Source organism: Dendrobates tinctorius, unplaced genomic scaffold, assembly GCF_039654945.1.
Source record: "Dendrobates tinctorius isolate UK_male_01 unplaced genomic scaffold, ASM3965494v1 ptg000150l, whole genome shotgun sequence".
Lineage (NCBI taxonomy): Eukaryota > Metazoa > Chordata > Amphibia > Anura > Dendrobatidae > Dendrobates > Dendrobates tinctorius.
The window spans coordinates 12,260,668-12,277,873 of record NW_027361817.1 but is presented as its reverse complement, the minus strand read 5'-3'; the positions used below and the strand labels follow the sequence as shown (position 1 = coordinate 12,277,873).

General features: G+C 47.4%; 1 protein-coding gene across 3 annotated transcripts in view; it reads left to right on the top strand.

Moving 5' to 3' along the window:
• LOC141049869 (ATP-dependent 6-phosphofructokinase, liver type-like) overlaps positions 1 to 17,206 on the top strand; it is a 67,916-nt gene that overhangs the window by 24,304 nt on the left and 26,406 nt on the right. For all 3 annotated transcript variants that reach the window (XR_012220460.1, XM_073546711.1, XM_073546710.1), the window contains 2 exons: positions 9,928 to 10,015; positions 11,568 to 11,720. Coding sequence is in view for 2 of the 3 variants with exons in the window: in XM_073546711.1 (XP_073402812.1) it covers positions 9,928 to 10,015; positions 11,568 to 11,720 (241 nt within the window). In the remaining variant the exon portion in view is untranslated. The remainder of the gene's footprint in view (positions 1 to 9,927; positions 10,016 to 11,567; positions 11,721 to 17,206) is intronic.

Below are 17,206 nucleotides of genomic sequence, written 5' to 3'. Positions count from 1 at the left end.
AGCAACAAGGCTACAACAATGCCCATAGCTTTCTCCACCAATTGTAAGGTAGTGCTGTCATTCACATAGAGGATCACTCGCTTGGCAGCCAAATTATCACGTCCGGCACGGGTTTTCCACAAAGTCATACCTCTATGTGGTTTATTAGGCATCATAAACCCACAGCAGCAACATAAAGTTGATATCCGCAGCATAGCGTCCATGACTGAGCTTCACTCTGTAAACCCTGTGGTCACACAGGTTGTGCACCGTTCAATGCGCAGGCTCTCAAGCCTCACCACAGTTATATCCCCTTGCTGTCAGGGTTACCTCATGGCTGTTTCTCACTGCAGACGTTCATTCCCTCCTCTGGGAACTCTGAGGCACGTGCAGCCATTACTCACAGCATTCACAGTTATCAGGCAAGAAGCCCCATCTTCCCAGCGGGACCTTCCACAACGGACCAACCGGATCCAAGCATTCACCCATGTGACCTACCCTGGCCACCTTTTATGGTCTGTAGCCACTCCCACCGGGTTACATGGCTATGTCCTCATCACAGGTCCTTGAACCATTCTCACACTCTTTACTGTTGTGAGTTCATTTTCCCCTTCACCGTCGATGTCTGATGAACTCCCTCTTCGGGTGAAGGAAGGTAGTGAGGCTGATCACCAAACACCTGATCTGGAAGATGATGACTGGGTAACAGGAAATTCTGACTGGATATAAGGCAGCCGACGCCCTTCTGAGTCGCTGGTGATTTCTCTGCTGGATTCTTGGAGACCAGTCTGATTCCTTCTTCCCAAAGATAATTTTTTGCTGTGCTATTGAACTTATTAGTTTGGTTTTGTTTACCTTCTTTTTTGGAGTTCAGCCATCCCCGGTCGGGGGTGTGTTGAGTTCCATTTTTGTCTCTGATCAGTTCGTCTCTTTGCTCTGTCTTCAGAATTTACCTGAGTTCTGATATAGTCATTTTGAAGTCCTAGCGACTTCAGGGCCTGTTTTTCCTATCAGACGGTTGGGACATTTTTTGGTAGGGTTTTTTACAGATTGCAGACAGCAGCTTTTCTGTCCTGTCCTTTTTAGTTAGCTTGGGCCCCATCGTTTGCTCAACCTATCTTTCTATCTGTGTTAGTGTTTTCATCTTGCTTCACCGTCATTATATTTTGGGGGCTGCCTATTGCTTTGGGGTCTGCTCTGGGGCAGTTTAGATTTCCCTTTTCTTTCTTTAGGCCTATTTAGTTCTCCGGCTGTGATCGAGGGGTCTAGGGCATCGTAGGAACCCCCCATGGCTACTGTTAGTTGTTGTGGATAGGATCAGGGGTCTGCAATCCGATAGCGACCAACCTCTCCGGTTTTCTGGACTTAGCTTGTATTTTTGTTTTTTCCTCCTTCGGTGACCCCATCATAACAGAATCACCAGCCATACCGCAGATTCTAGGGTACTCAATAGCAGGAAAGAATTGTAAAAAAAAAAAAAAAAAAAGGAGTTTGTCAGAATTTTTTTTTGTGTGTATATTTTTTCCTCTATTATATTTTTTCCTCTATGTCTCTGAGGCCGTAGGGGGGATTTTTTTTTTCTCAATGGAGATGAAGCAATTGTCTGATCGTGTGGAGCATCTCACTGCTGAAGTGCGGGGAATTTCCGCCTATCTTGCTCATTCACATGCTGCTGAACCAAAGATCCCTACTCCTGATGTGTTTTTTGGGGATCGGTCTAAATTTTTGAATTTTAAGAATAATTGTAAATTATTTTTTGCCTTGAAGCCTAACTCATCTGGGAGCTCCGCGCAGCAGGTTAAAATTGTCATCTCTTTGCTGCGCGGCGATCCCCAGGATTGGGCGTTTTCTTTGAAACCTGATGATCCTATTCTTACTAATGTGAACGCATTTTTTCAAGCCTTGGGGTTGTTGTATGATGAACCTAATGCTATTGATCTGGCTGAAAAGGCCCTGTTGGCATTGAGCCAGGGTCGGGATTCTGCAGAGTTGTACTGTCAAAAATTCTGAAAGTGTGGGCGGTCCTTACTACCTGGAATGATGGTGCCTTCACAGCTCTCTTTCGGAAGGGTTTGTCAGAAACCGTAAGAGATACTATGGTGGGATTTCCTGTTCCCTCTGGTCTTGACGATTCTATGTCATTAGCCATTCAGGTTGATCTGCGTTTGCGTGAGCGCAAAACCGCACGAGAGGTGTTGCCACCTGTTGAACAAATGTCTGAACCTATGCAATGTGATAGAGTTTTGTCTAGGGCGCAACGTCAGGAGTTCAGAAGGCGTAATAAGCTGTGTTTCTTCTGTGGTGATGCTTCGCATATTATTTCTGTCTGCCCTAAACGAGAAAAACGTTTTGCACACACATTTGCTGTGGGTGGTGTTCAACCTAAGTTTCTTCTGGCAATTACTCTGATCTGCTCCCTGTCCACATTTTCCGCTAAGGCTTTTGTGGATTCGGGAGCAGCTCTGAACCTGATGGACTTGGATTTTGCTAAACGTTGTGGATTTCCTATGACACCTCTGCGGACGCCTATCCCTTTGAGGGGTATTGATGCTACTCCTTTGGCGAAGAATAAACCTCAGTTTTGGACCCTGGTGGTAATGTGGGTCGCCCCAGACCATCAAGAGAATTGCAGATTTTTGGTGTTGCATAATTTGCATGATACCATTGTTCTGGGGTTTCCCTGGTTGCAAATCTATAATCCAGTTTTGGATTGGAAATCTGTGTCTGTGGTGGGTTGGGGTTGTCGGTGTGCCCTTAGTGATGCTCCTGTTTTCTCCACCTCTCCCCAGTCGCATGATGTTCCTGACTATTTGGCTGATTTTTATGATGTATTTAGTGAGAATGAGTCTGCGTCTTTGCCTCCTCATAGGAGTTATGACTGTGCAATTGAGCTGAGCCTTGGGTGTAAATTTCCCAAGGGTCGACTTTTCAATTTATCTGTACCCGAGCACGAGGCTATGCGATCCTTTATTAAGGAGTCGTTGGAGAAGGGTCATATTAAACCATCTTCTTCATCTTCACCCTTAGGTGCTGGGTTTTTTTTCGTGGCTAAGAAAGATGGTTCATTAAGGCCTTGTATTGACTATCGTTCCCTCAACAAAATTACTGTTAAATATCAGTATCCGTTACCCCTGATTTCTGATCTATTCTCGAGAGTTAGAGGTGCTTGCTGGTTTACAAAGCTTGACCTCAGGGGGGCGTATAATCTTATTCGCATTAAGCATGGGGATGAATGGAAGACGGCGTTTAATACTCCGGAGGGACATTTTGAGTACCTGGTGATGCCTTTTGGGCTCACTAATGCCCCTTCTGTCTTCCAGTGCTTCATGAATGATATTTTCCGAGACTTGGTGGATAAATTTTTGATCATCTATCTGGATGAAATTTTGATCTTTTCCAAGGATTGGGACTCTCATGTGGAACATGTTCGGACTGTGTTCCGGATTTTGAGGGAGAATTCCCTGTATGTCAAGGGATCGAAATGCCTTTTTGGTGTACAGAGGATTTAATTTTTGGGATTTATTTTGTCTCCGTCAACTATTGAAATGGACCCGGCCAAGGTACAGGTCATTTATGATTGGCTTCAGCCCACTTCTTTGAAGGCCCTCCAGAAGTTTTTGGGTTTTGCTAATTTTTATCGTAAATTTATAGCTAATTTTTCTGGTATTGCCAAACCATTGACTGATTTGACTAAGAAGGGTGCTGATGTGCTGAATTGGTCTCCGGAGGCTGTTTCTTCCTTTCAGGAGCTGAAGCGAAGGTTCACTTCTGCTTCGGTTTTGCGGCAACATGATGTCTCACTCCTGTTTCAGGTAGAGGTGGACGCTTCTGAGATTGGTGCAGGAGCTGTTTTGTTCCAAAAAGATCCTGTAACATCTAAAATGAATCCCTGTGCTTTCTTTTCCTGAAAGTTCTCCCCATCCGAACGTAACTATGATGTGGGGAATCGGGAACTGTTAGCCATGAAATGGGCATTTGAGGAGTGGAGACATTGGTTGGAGGGAGCTACACATCAAGTCGTGGTCCTTACTGACCACAAGAATTTGATTTACCTGGAGTTGGCCAAACGCTTGAATCCTAGACAGGCTAGTAGGTGGGCCTTGTTTTTCACACGTTTTGATTTTGTGGTCTCTTTTCTTCCGGGCACTAAGAATGTCAAGGCAGACGCCCTCTCTAGGAGTTTCTTTGCTGATTCTCCTGTTGTGACCAAGCCTGCTGCCATCTTAGGTGAGGGGGTAGTTCTTTCTGCCATCTCGCCCGATTTGAGACGTGCTCTGGAAGAGTTTCAGGAGGACAAACCTGAGCGTTGTCCCATTGGAAAATTGTATGTTCCTGACCAGTGGAGGAAGAGAGTGATGTCTGAAGTTCATTGCTCTGCATTGGCTGGTCATTCAGGTATTTTTGGTACTAGAGATTTGGTGAGTCGGTCTTTTTGGTGGCCCGCCTTGTCTCGTGATGTCAGGAATTTTGTGCAGTCATGTGGGACTTGCTCTCGGTCTAAACCTTGTTCTCGCTCTTGTGGGTTGTTGATGCCTTTGCCGGTGCCCAGGAGACCATGGACCCATATTTCAATGGATTTTATCTCTGATATGCCTGTCTCTCAGGGAATGACTGTTATTTGGGTGATTTGTGATAGATTCTCTAAGATGGTTCATCTTGTACCACTCCCTAAGTTGCCATCTTCCACAGAGTTGGTGCCCTTGTTTTTGCAACAGGTGGTTCACTTGCACGGGATTCCTGAGAACATTGTATCTGACAGAGGAGTTTAGTTTGTGTCTAGATTTTGGAGGACTTTCTGTTCCAAGCTGGGAATTCAGTTGTCCTTCTCCTCTTCGTTTCACCCTCAGACCAATGGGCAGGCGGAGAGAACAAACCAGACTTTAGAGTCGTATTTGAGATGTTTTATTTCTGCTGATCAGGATGATTGGGTTTCATTTTTGCCCTTGGCCGAATTTGTTTTAAATAATAGAGCTAGTTCTGCCACTTTGATGTCACCTTTTTTTTGTAACTTTGGGTTTCATCCTCGATTCTCTTCAGGGCAGGTGGAGCCTTCTGCCTGCCCAGGTGTTGACACTGTGGTGGAGAGAATGCACCAGATCTGGGACCAAGTAGTGGATAAGTTGTCTCTCTCCCAGGAAAAGGCCCAGTGGTTTTCCAACCGGCATAGGACCATTGGTCCCCAGTTTAAGGTGGGTGATATGGTTTGGTTGTCATCTAAGAATATTGCTATGAAGGTGGCTTCTCCAAAGTTTAAACCTAGATTTATTGGACCTTACAAGATTTTGGAGATTCTTAATCCAGTCTCTTTTCGATTGGCTCTTCCTGTTACATTTAAGATCCATAACGTGTTTCATAAGTCTCTGTTAAAGAGGTTTGTTGAGCCAGTAGTTCCTGTGGTGGCACCTCCTGACCCGGTATTGGTTGAAGGTAATGTGGAATATGAGGTTGAGAAGATACTGGATTCTCATTTGGCTAGACGGAGACTCCAGTATTTGGTTAAATGGAAGGGTTATGGCCAGGAGGATAATTCTTGGGTCCCTGCATCCGATATTCATGCCGAAAGATTGGTTCCTGCCTTTCATCGGGCCCATCCTGATCACCCTGGTGGCGTGGATGAGGATTCGGTGACCCCTCCTCAAGGGGGAGGTACTGTTGTGAGTTCATTTTCCCCTTCACCGTCGATGTCTGATGAACTCCCTCTTCTGGTGAAGGAAGGTAGTGAGGCTGATTACCAAACACCTGATCTGGTAGATGATGACTGGGTAACAGGAAATTCTGACTGGATATAAGGCAGCCGACGCCCGTCTGAGTCGCTGGTGATTTCTCTGCTGGATTCTTGGAGACCAGTCTGATTCCTGCTTCCCAAAGATAAGTTTTTGCTCTGCTATTGAACTTATTAGTTTTGTTTACCTTGTCTTTTGGAGTTCAGCCATCCCCCGGTCGGGGGTATGCTGAGTTCCATTTTTGTCTCTGATCAATTTGTCTCTTTGCTCTGTCTTCAGAATTTACCTGAGTGCTGATATAGTCATTTTGAAGTCCTAGCGACTTCAGGGCCTGTTTTTCCTATCAGACGGTTGGGACATTTTTTGGTAGGGTTTTTTACGGATTGCAGACAGCAGCTTTTCTGTCCTGTCCTTTTTAGTTAGCTTGGGCCCCATCGTTTGCTCAACGTATCTTTCTATCTGTGTTAGTGTTTTCATCTTGCTTCACCGTCATTATATGTTTGGGGGCTGCCTATTGCTTTGGGGTCTGCTCTGGGGCAGTTTAGATTTCCCCTTTCTTTAGGCTTATTTAGTTCTCCGGCTGTGATCGAGGGGTCTAGGGCATCGTAGGAACCCCCCCACGGCTACTGTTAGTTGTTGTGGATAGGATCAGGGGTCTGCAGTCCAATAGCTACCAACCTCTCCGGTTTTTTGGACTTAGCTTGTATTTTTGTTTTTTCCTCCTTCGGTGACTCATTCATAACACTTTACACAATATCGCTCTTAACCACACCCCTGGGTGGATTTGTAGGTAACTAGTTCCGCACGACTTACCAGCTACCTGGAGACTTCTCCCGGACACGTTGAAACAGCACCTCAGCATTATCACTGCTGATCAACACACACATAAGTCTCAATCTCAAGGCCACCCACCTTGAGATACACACCGGTCATCCAGTATTCTGCCATTTATCCTCTCTCTTAGGACATCCACACAGCGCCCCCTAGCGGACACAGTGGTCACTACACCACAATCCACTTTGACCTCCGCTGCTCTGCTAAGAGTTTGCATTCTGAGCGACGGTGCCATACTGGCAGCGCTATCCTTATGGCAAAAGTATAAGGCTGGGGCTAAATGGCGATTTTTGCTGCAACACAGATCGTATGGCCAAAAATCATTGTGCTGCTACTACATCGCAGCTTAATGCAAGTAAATGGAGCCACATCGCGGCCCTTAAAGTATAGTAACAAGCAAGTCACAATCTCACTGGTTCCATCTTCTTGCGACTCGGTACCCCAGGGGTCTCAATGCGGCCCCGTTCACCTGCTTTATGCTGTGATTCTGCAGCTGCACAGAGCCATCTTTGGCCTGTGTGTATCAATTCTCCATGACCCACACATAAGAGGTAGAAGAGAAGTGGTGTTACTGACCATAGCGATGCTCTAATGCAGTGGTTAGAAAGCAGCCCACCAGATACCCTTGAGGAGGACACATCACCAGTAAGCATTCTCTGTAAAGTAGTGAGGGAAACAGAATTTTTAGGACCTCAAAAGTAATTCTGCTTGATTTAACACTACACCATGGCAAAAGCACAATTGTTTCCATTTTATTTTTATTTATTTATATAGCACTATTGATTCCATGGTGCTGTACATGAGAAGGGGTTACATACAACTTACAGATATCACTTACAGTAAACAAACTACAATAACAGACTGATATAGAGGGGAGAGGACGTTGCCCTTGCGGGCTTACATTCTACAGGATGGTGGGGAAGGAGACAGTAGGTTGGGGGTTGCAGCAGCTCCGGTGTTGGTGAGGCGGTAGCTCCGGAAGTGGTAAGGAGGCAGCGGGGTCATTGCAGGCTGTAAGCTTTCCTGAAGAGGTGGGTTTTCAGGTCCCGTCTGAAGGATCCAAATGTGGTTGATAGTCGGAAGTGTTGGGTCGCAGAATTCCAGAGAATGGGGGATATTCGGGAGAAGTCTTGGAGGTGGTTGGGTGAGGAGTGAATAAGTGTGGAGGAAAGAAGGAGGTCTTGGGAGGACTGGAGATTACATGAGGGAAGATATCGGGAGATTAGTTCAGAGATATATGGAGGAGACAGGTTATGGATGGCTTTGTAGGTCAGTATTAGTAATTTGAACTGGATACGCTGAGGGAATGGGAACCAGTGAAGAGATTTGCAGAGGGGAGAAGCGGAGGAGTAGCGAGCAGAGAGATGAAATAGTTGGACAGCAGAGTTAAGGATGGACTGGAGAGGTGTGAGAATGTTAGCGGGGAGGCCACAGAAAAGAATCTTGCAGTAGTCGAGGCGGGAGATGATGAGGGCATGCACAAGCATTTTTGTGTATATTCAGGGTCGAGGAAAGGACGGATTCTGGAGATATTTTTGAGCTGTAGGCGACAGGAGGTGGAAAGAGCTTGGATGTGCGGTTTGAAGGACAGGGCAGAGTCAAGGGGTACTCCGAGGCAGCGGACTTCTGGTACGGGGGAAAGCGTAATGTCATTAATTGTGATAGATCAGGTGAGGAAGATCTGTGAGATGGAGGAAAGATGATGAGTTCATATTTGTCCAGAGTGAGTTTGAGGAAGCGAGAGGAGAAGGAGGATATGGCTGATAGGCACTCCTTGATTTTGGACAGCAGAGAGGTGACGCTTGGGCCAGAGAGGTAGATCTGAGTGTCATCAGCATAAAAGTGGTCCTGGAATCCATGTGACTTCATGAGTTGTCCCTGGCCAAGTGTATAGATTGATAAGAGTAGGGGTCCTAGAACAGAGTCTTGGGGGACTCCAGCAGAGAAAGGGTGGGATGAGGAGGTAGTGTGGGAGTGGGAGACGCTGAATGTGCGGTTGGAAAGGTATGAGGAGATCCAGGATAGAGCAAGGTCTTTGATGCCAAAGGAAGCGAGGTTCTGTATTAGGAGGAAGTGGTGAACTGTATCAAAAGCAGAGGACAGGTCTAGAAGGAGGAGTATAGAGTATTGTCCATTAGTTTTGGCTGTAAGTAGGTCGTTAGTTATTTTGGTCAGGGCTGTCTCAGTGGAATGATGGGGACGGAAACCAATTTGTAGATTGTCAAAGAGCAAGTTAGGTGAGAGGTGGACGTGCTGCTCCAGGAGTTTAGAACTGAATGGGAGCAGCGATATTGGGCGATAGTTGGATATAGCGGTTGGGTCGAGGGTTGGCGTTTTTAAGGATAGGCGTGATTGTGATATGTTTGCAAGCAGATGGGAAGGTACCAAAAGTTAGTGATAGGTTGAAGATATGGGGTTAAACATGGGATAAGAGTGATGGTGAGTTTGGGGAGGAGATGGGATGGGATTGAGTGCACAAGTGGTGAGGTGTGATTTGGAGAGGAGACAATGAGGCTCCCCTTCAGTGATGTTGGACAGGGAGGTTATGGGGTTTGGGCATTGTTCAGGTATACAAAGGGGTTGTAGTGGTTAAATAATAATGACTTGCCTTGTTTGGTCGATCTTATTTTTGAAGTGTGTGGCAAAGTCCTCAGCAGAGATGAGGGAGGTTTGAGGGGGGCAGTGGTGGGCGGAGGAGGGAGTTAAGTTTTGAATAACTGTTTGGGGGTGTAGGATAGGGAAGATACAAGCGTTGTGAAGTAGGCCTGTTTAGCAGAGGTGAGGGCTGATTTGAAAGCGAGTGTTGCCTGTTTGAATGCAGTAAAATCATCTTGTGAATTATAGTTTTACTACAATAATTTTGCAATACCAAGCTGCATTGTCTGAACAGATCCTAACAGTCAAGATTCATTCAAGTTTGTATTTGGAAATTGGGGCAACTGTATAATGTCTATAGGTTATGCAATCCGGTCTTTTTCAGTTTGTAATGCTGTACAAGCCTAAAAGAGGTTGGATCACCATTACCTATCACTCCACTGTGTAGGTAATAGAAATAGTTAAAAAAAAAAAAACCCAAAGCCTAATAATCTTGTGAAGTTCTGACATTTTCTTAGAGTAAGACACCCCCTTGTGGTCAGTGTGAGCCATAGGGGTGTGCTGTGGTCATATATGCACCCTTGGTGATAATTTGTTCAAAACAGTGAATAAAAATTGCTTGAATGGCAAAATTCTAGTCTCGTGTTGGAAAAACCTACAGATGTGATACTTCTACCCCACTGTGTCCTATGAAGATCTGTCACTGAGCGGAGAGCTATCTTCTATGCGCATTGGATGTGATAGTGTAAATGGGCTTTGGTTAATTTTTTGTTATCTTTGTTCTTTACTTTTTAAGAACCATTCCAAAGTCGTGTATGCAGAAGATTGTGGAGAACATAAGAAAATATAATATCCAAGCTCTTTTGGTTGTCGGCGGATTTGAGGTACATTTTCATTTCCTAGAAAATAAGAGAATGAATGCGCCGGTGTAATCTGATCCAGACAAGACCTCACTGGTGATGGTGGGTGCTGCCATGATGGTCATCCCAATAAACCATGCTTGGTCATCGTCCAGTATTGTGAATTTATTGGCACCAGTACATAGATACCAATGTATCACCCCACGAAGGGGTCTTTTATCCAGTATACCACATCATTACTAACATGTCCCATATGATTAATGACACTCTGGTGATAATTAAGTGATTCATATCCAGTGAAGTGTAAAGGTATTCCTACTGCAATGCTTTTGACATCCAATGCTATAGTATCATTATTCGAAGAGTTTTATAGAAATACGGTGTCTGGCTTATTAATGTGTTAGACAGACCACCTGTAAATCATGGAAGAGCGGCATCACCGTACATAACACCAGCGTTCTCAATGTGCTAATGCAAGGGTGTCCTTTCAGCCAGCAGCTCTTCATTCTGTAGATGTTTCCAACCTATGAAGTCTTCTGGCCCAGGTGTCCTATGCACAGCGCTGGCTCCTAGGCACAGATCATAGTGCTCGATCTGGATTATAGCAGGCATAAGACTGCCTGGCCCCCTCCTAGACTTTCCATGCAAGCTAATATAGTATGAAGATGGAGACCCAGATTCTTGTATTTTCTGTGCAAAATTGGCAACTACAGGCTAACCTATACAGAGAAAAGGAAGGAACCAGAGAGATGGAAGAGCTGCCACAAAATAGCACCATCTAAATCTTGGTAAATTTAGACAGCATGAAAATAAGCAAGTTTGCAATTGACTTGCTTTTTTATCTGGTGTCCTTCTCCTGCTGTGAGATTTTATCTCTTGAAGAGATGCAATTATAAATGACCAGCCTGGCATCTTTCACAGCTGGTCTTCTATAATCCCTGTTTTTTGCTATCTTGAGTTGTGAACTTGTTCAATTGCCTGGATATCTCTGTAAATACATGATTAACAGTGTAGACTCAGAACCAACCACTGTTGGAGGAAAGTGTTGTAGCAGAGCTTAAGCTGGGCTTTATAGCTCCACTAATAATACTATTCACCAGAGCTGACGGTCAGTGAGGAGAACCCGTCCTGCCAGGAAGTAAGGAGGCTGTAATGTGATTGCATTGCTCTGAACTGCTTAAACGACAACTTTAGTATACCCCTTTAAGTTTACTATGCCCTCTTTCAATGTCATAGTACTACACAATAATAAAACATGTTTCCTCGGCCCAAGCACATTACTTGCCATTTATTTGCACATGCTTTCAACATTATTACATATTTTTTACATTTTTGTGTCTTCTTTGGCGATTACTAGTGTTTACTATCATCTTCATATATTTCAAATTATTCTGTGAGCCCTATAAAAAGGTAATTAGGAGATATAATTATGTTCCAACCTTATATGTGGCACCAGATCCATATTCACAGTCCAGTCTGTAACTTTCTTCCTCATAGAAGCTGATCAGATTAATTTAAGAAGATGTTAACCCATGTATCTTTTTCCTTGAGAACTTTTCTTTTCCTTGTTTTTTAGGCGTATGAAGGAGTGTTACAGCTTGTTGAGGCACGCGAGCAATATGAAGAGCTTTGCATCATCATGTGTGTTATCCCTGCTACTATCAGCAACAATGTACCGGGAACAGATTTCAGTATTGGTTCAGACACGGCGGTTAACGCAGCCATGGAGGTAAATAAAATCCAGTCACCTGATGTACTATGCCAAGTTTTGCTGCATCTGAAAATCTAAAAGGGAATATATGAGATATATCTTTTTTTTTTTTTTTTTTTTGCATGATGATTTTTTTTTCGTTATAAATTTAGATCACTTTTTGTAAACTTTTTTTTAAGCGTTTTTTTTTTTTTTTTGGTCAGGGGGCGTGATCAGCCGTGGCAGGTAATAAGTATTTATGGTATAAATTACTTTTCTTTATCGCCTTATTGGGGGACACAGAATACCATGGGTGTATGCTGCTGCTGCTAGGAGGCTGACACTATGCAAAAACAATAAAATTAGCTCCTCCCCGGCAGTATACACCCACCGACAGGCACCAAGCACCTCAGTTTGTGCTTAGTGTCTGTAGGAGGCGGACCGGGATCTCCCCAGATCCGCATTTTTCTTTTCAGGTTTAGTCTGAACTTTTTAATTTTTCCCTCTTTTGTCTTTTAGGTTATTTTCCATCGGGAAACAGGGTGTAGTTGTCACCCTGATTTCCCATATCATGCGGCTGAGCGAGCAGTGTGGTGTCATCCACATCGCAACTCTCAGTACCGCAGGCAGGACTTTTCCCTTTCGCCTTCCGGTGATAAGGGTTGTGGACAGGTGGCTAGTCCTTGCCGAATCCCCCTCCTCACCCCTCTCTCGGGACAGGGCTGAGAGGAAGACGGCGATCGCAGGTGTTTCAAGCCGTCTTCTGCAGGATGCGGGTACAGAGGACTCCCTTCCCCCCAGCGGCCTGCCGTTTCCCCGTGGGCCCCTGTGGTCATCCTCTTCAGGGACGTCAGGTAAGTGCCTGTACGTTCCCTCCGGCCCCGCATAAGCTCCGTGAATGGCAGAAGTTGTACCTTTGTGATTTCAGGTCCACAACTTTTGAATTTCCCGCCCTCTCTGCCTGCCGCGCGCTCAAGCCGCTTGTTTCTCACTCCCAGGGAGACACTGGGGATTCCTCCAACAGTGTCACAAGCAGGGGAGGCAGACTTCCCAGGGCCACTGTCAGATCAGCTCCGTTATGTCGGCGCTGGCATGGGGCTGCGGCGTCTTCACTTTCACTTTCCCTCACAGTCTCCTCATCGCTGTGCTCCCTCCTCCCTTCCTGAGCGCGCTCTTTTCAGCGCGCCTTTACTAGCCCATCACAGGGCTCCTTTTCGTTTCATATGCCAGCCTCCTCCTTCGGCCATGCCCTCTCCTTCGCTGTTAACCAGTCATGGAGCGGCCGCTAAGCTCCGCCCCCAGCCTCCAGCACAAGGATTTCCTGGTTGTTTCACTCCTTCCTGCGCTGTTTGGGGGACACTTCAGCGTTTTCTGCTGCTCACAGAATCTCGGTAGGCTCTGCTCTGAGGCAAAGATTAGCTCTCCTCGGCAGTTATTCCTTAAATCCTGTGGCCATTCAGTGCAGTCTACTTATGCCCAACCCTTCAGGGGATCTCTGCTTCAGGCCCACCGCTATCTATTACGCCTGTGCGCGCTGTAAAAAGAAGTGGGCATCGGGTCAGTCGTCTCCATTCTGCCCCCCCTGCAGTCCTTCCAATATGTCAGCATCTCAGGAGCGCACAGAGTCCCGGGCGGAGGGCGCTCTTCCCTCCTCTCTCCCCCCGGAGTGGGCCGTTACAATGTCACAGTCTGTGTCTGACTTGACAAAAGTATCACAGTCGCTGGTCCAGGTTTTAGAACAATTACCTCAGCTATCCTCAGCCACCTCTGCCCCGACCACCTCTCGGGGTGAGTCGTCCACACCTGACCGCGACCTTCAGAGAGACAGACGGGGAAGGTCTTCTAGGAAGCGGGCTCTGTCCACTTCGTCCTCGAGCTCGCAGGGCCCTTCTGCTCCCAGGCCTCCTTCTCCTTCCTCAGATGACAGCCTTCAGTCAGGCGATGATTCTCATTCGGAAGCTAGCTCTGAGGGGAACAGCGTTTCTAAAACGCGGGACATGGTCGATAGTCTTCTTGCAGCTATCTTCCAAACACTAAAACTTAAACAGGATGAGGCTCCAGCTCAGGAAAGCTCGGTTGTCCTTAGACGAGCCAGACCTCCGTCCCGAACCTTTCCCAATCACAACGATTTCAATACTACCTTAGCCAAACACTGGGAGCGCCCTGAACAACGTTTCTCAGGCCGCAAGTATTTGGACGTTCTGTACCCCTTTGGCGCAGAACTGCTCTCAAAGTGGTCCAAGGCTCCAGAGGTAGATCCTCCAGTATCCTGGATAGCCTCTAAAACGGTGCTCTCTCTGCCAGACGGGGCGTCGCTCAAAGATCCTACTGACAGGCAGATTGAATCTCTGGCTAAGTCTATCTTTGAGGCATCTGGCGCCTCTCTCTGCCCTATTTTCGCATCCGCCTGGGTGGTGAAGGTCATTTCCGCTTGGGCAAAAATCCTTCGCAGAGGCATCTTAGCGTCAGCTCCTCAAGACGAATTGGCAGATCTTGCAGATCAGATTAACCAGGCGGGAAAATACCTTTTGGCCGCCTCCTTGGACGCGGCCGGCTGCGTAGCAAGGGCTAACAGCAACATAGTAGCTGTACGCCGAGTCCTTTGGCTAAAGTCATGGAATGCGGACACTACTTCGAAAAAGTCGCTTACCAATCTGCCATTCCATGGCTCTAGGCTCTTTGGAGCAAAGCTGGATCAGATAATTTCCGATGCCACTGGAGGCAAAAGTACTTCGCTTCCCCAGTCTCGACCAAAATGTCCCTTCAACAGAAGGGGGTTTCGACCATTCAGGCCTTTTCGTCCCTTCTCTGCCACGGAGAGAGCCACTCAACAGGATCGGCCGCCTGCCACCAGGGAGCGGGATCAGAGGAAACCTTCCTACAAACCCGCTCCTCGCTGGAGATCTAGAGGACAATATTCCAGATCTGCAGGAGCCAATTCCGGCAGATTTTCGTCTAAGTGACGGGTCACCCCCACCTGGAATTTCTTCCAGGGTGGGCGGCAGACTTTCCTTTTTCGCGGATGCTTGGCTGTCCGTTGTAGACGATGCTTGGGTCAGAGAACTCGTCGCATCCGGTTACAAAATCGAATTTGCTTCACTCCCGAACAGACGGTTTTTCCGGTCTCGGCCTCCGCGACAGCGGGCCCAGATTCCGGGTTTTCTGCAGGCCATTTCCTCCCTTCTTTCCGCCGGAGTCATTGTTCCCGTTCCCTCAGACGAACGGTTTTCCGGGTTCTACTCCAATCTCTTTGTAGCCCCGAAGAAAGACGGCTCTCTTCGTCCTATTCTGGACCTCAAATTGCTCAATCGCCACGTGAAGATTCTCCATTTCAGGATGGAGTCTCTTCGGTCGGTGATTGCTTCCATGGAGCCCGGGGAATTTCTCTGCTCGGTGGACATTCGGGATGCCTATCTCCACATTCCAATATGTGTGCAACATCAGAAGTATCTTCGATTTGCGTTTCAGGGAGACCACTTTCAGTTCACAGCTCTTCCTTTCGGCCTGGCTTCAGCGCCCCGGGTTTTCACGAAGGTGATGGCGACTGTGATGGCCATCCTTCGCTCCAGAGGGATCCTCATCATCCCTTATCTGGACGATCTTTTGATCAAGGGTTCGTCTCGCCAGGACTGTCTCCGGAGCCTTCAGATAACCCTGGACACTCTCAGCCGCCTTGGTTGGCTAGTCAACAAGGAGAAGTCCATTCTGGTCCCCACCCAGCGTCTGACCTTTCTGGGTATGGAATTCGACACGGAGCTAGCCCGTGTTTTTCTTCCAAAGGAAAAATTTACAACTCTGTCCAAGTGCATCAAAACTCTCAAGAGGCCTGCTCCCATTCCCATTCGGTTCGGCATGAAGGTCCTGGGGAAGATGGTGGCCTCCATGGAGGCAGTGCCCTTTGCGCAGAATCACCTTCGCCCTCTCCAGCTGTCTCTGCTTTCAGCCTGGGACAAGACCACGATGTCCTTGGACCGTCCTATTCGGCTTCCTCTCAGAGTGAGGCAGTCTCTCACTTGGTGGCTACGGCCAGCGTCAGTTCTCCAAGGGAGGTCCTTCCTTCCGCCTCAGTGGCAAATCATCACCACCGATGCAAGCCTTCTAGGATGGGGAGCCGTGTTCCATCAGAAAGCGGCCCAAGGACGCTGGAAGCCACAGGAGTCTCTCCTTCCAATCAATCTTTTGGAGATCAGGGCGATTTTCCTGGCCCTTCTTCACTGGCAGCCCCTCCTTTCCGGCAAGCCGGTCCGCATTCAGTCGGACAACGCCACGGCCGTGGCGTACATAAACCATCAGGGGGGTACGCGCAGCAAACAGGTAATGTCAGAAGTGGCCAAGATATTCCGCTGGGCAGAACGTTACGTTCCGACAATCTCTGCCATCCATATTCCAGGGGTGGAAAATTGGGCAGCCGACTTTCTGAGTCGCCAGGGCCTAGCGGCCGGCGAATGGTCCCTGCACCCCGCGGTTTTCTCTCAGATATGCGACCGTTGGGGCACCCCGGATGTCGATCTCATGGCATCTCGGATGAACCACAAGGTGCCGCAGTTCGTAGCCAGGTCCAGGGACCCTCTAGCCGTCGCATGCGACGCACTGGTGACTCCGTGGTCCCAGTTTCAACTTCCGTATTTGTTCCCGCCTCTGGCATTGATCCCTCGGGTGGTCAAAAAGATAAAATCGGAAGGCGTACCAGTGATTCTAGTTGCTCCAGATTGGCCAAGACGGCCTTGGTACGCGGAACTGGTCAACATGCTCGCGGACGTTCCCTGGAGGCTTCCGGACCGTCCAGACCTTCTCTCGCAAGGCCCCCTTTACCACGAGAATTCTCAGTCTCTGAGTTTGACGGCATGGCCATTGAGACCGCAATTCTAAAGGAATCAGGTCTGTCCAGTCGGGTTATTCAAACTATGATCAGAGCCAGGAAACCAGCCTCTTCCCGCATTTACTATAGGTACTGGAAGGCTTTTTTCCGTTGGTGCGATGATAGAAGAGTCTTCCCAATGTCGTTTTCTATCCCGTCTATCCTAGGGTTTCTTCAAGCTGGGTTAGACGCGGGTCTGTCCCTCAGTACGCTCAAGGGCCAGGTTTCCGCTCTCTCTATCCTCTTCCAAAGAGAGCTAGCTTCTCTACCACAGGTCAAGACCTTTCTACAAGGGGTTTCCCACGTGGCTCCCCCTCATCATTCGCCAATAGACCCGTGGGATCTCAACCTCGTTCTTAGCGCGCTCCAGAAGGCGCCGTTCGAGCCTCTCCAGGACATTCCTTTGTCCCTTCTCTCTTGGAAGGTCACCTTTTTGATCGCCATTTCCTCCATCAGAAGAGTTTCTGAATTGGCGGCCTTGTCATGTCGTTCCCCTTACCTCATTCTCCATCAGGACAAAGCCGTCCTCAGGCCCGTTCCTTCTTTTCTTCCAAAGGTGGTTTCCGCTTTCCATATCAATGAGGATATCGTCCTTCCTTCTTTTTGTCCGGCTCCATCTCATCCTCTTGAGAAGTCTCTCCACAAACTGGACGTAGTTAGACACGCA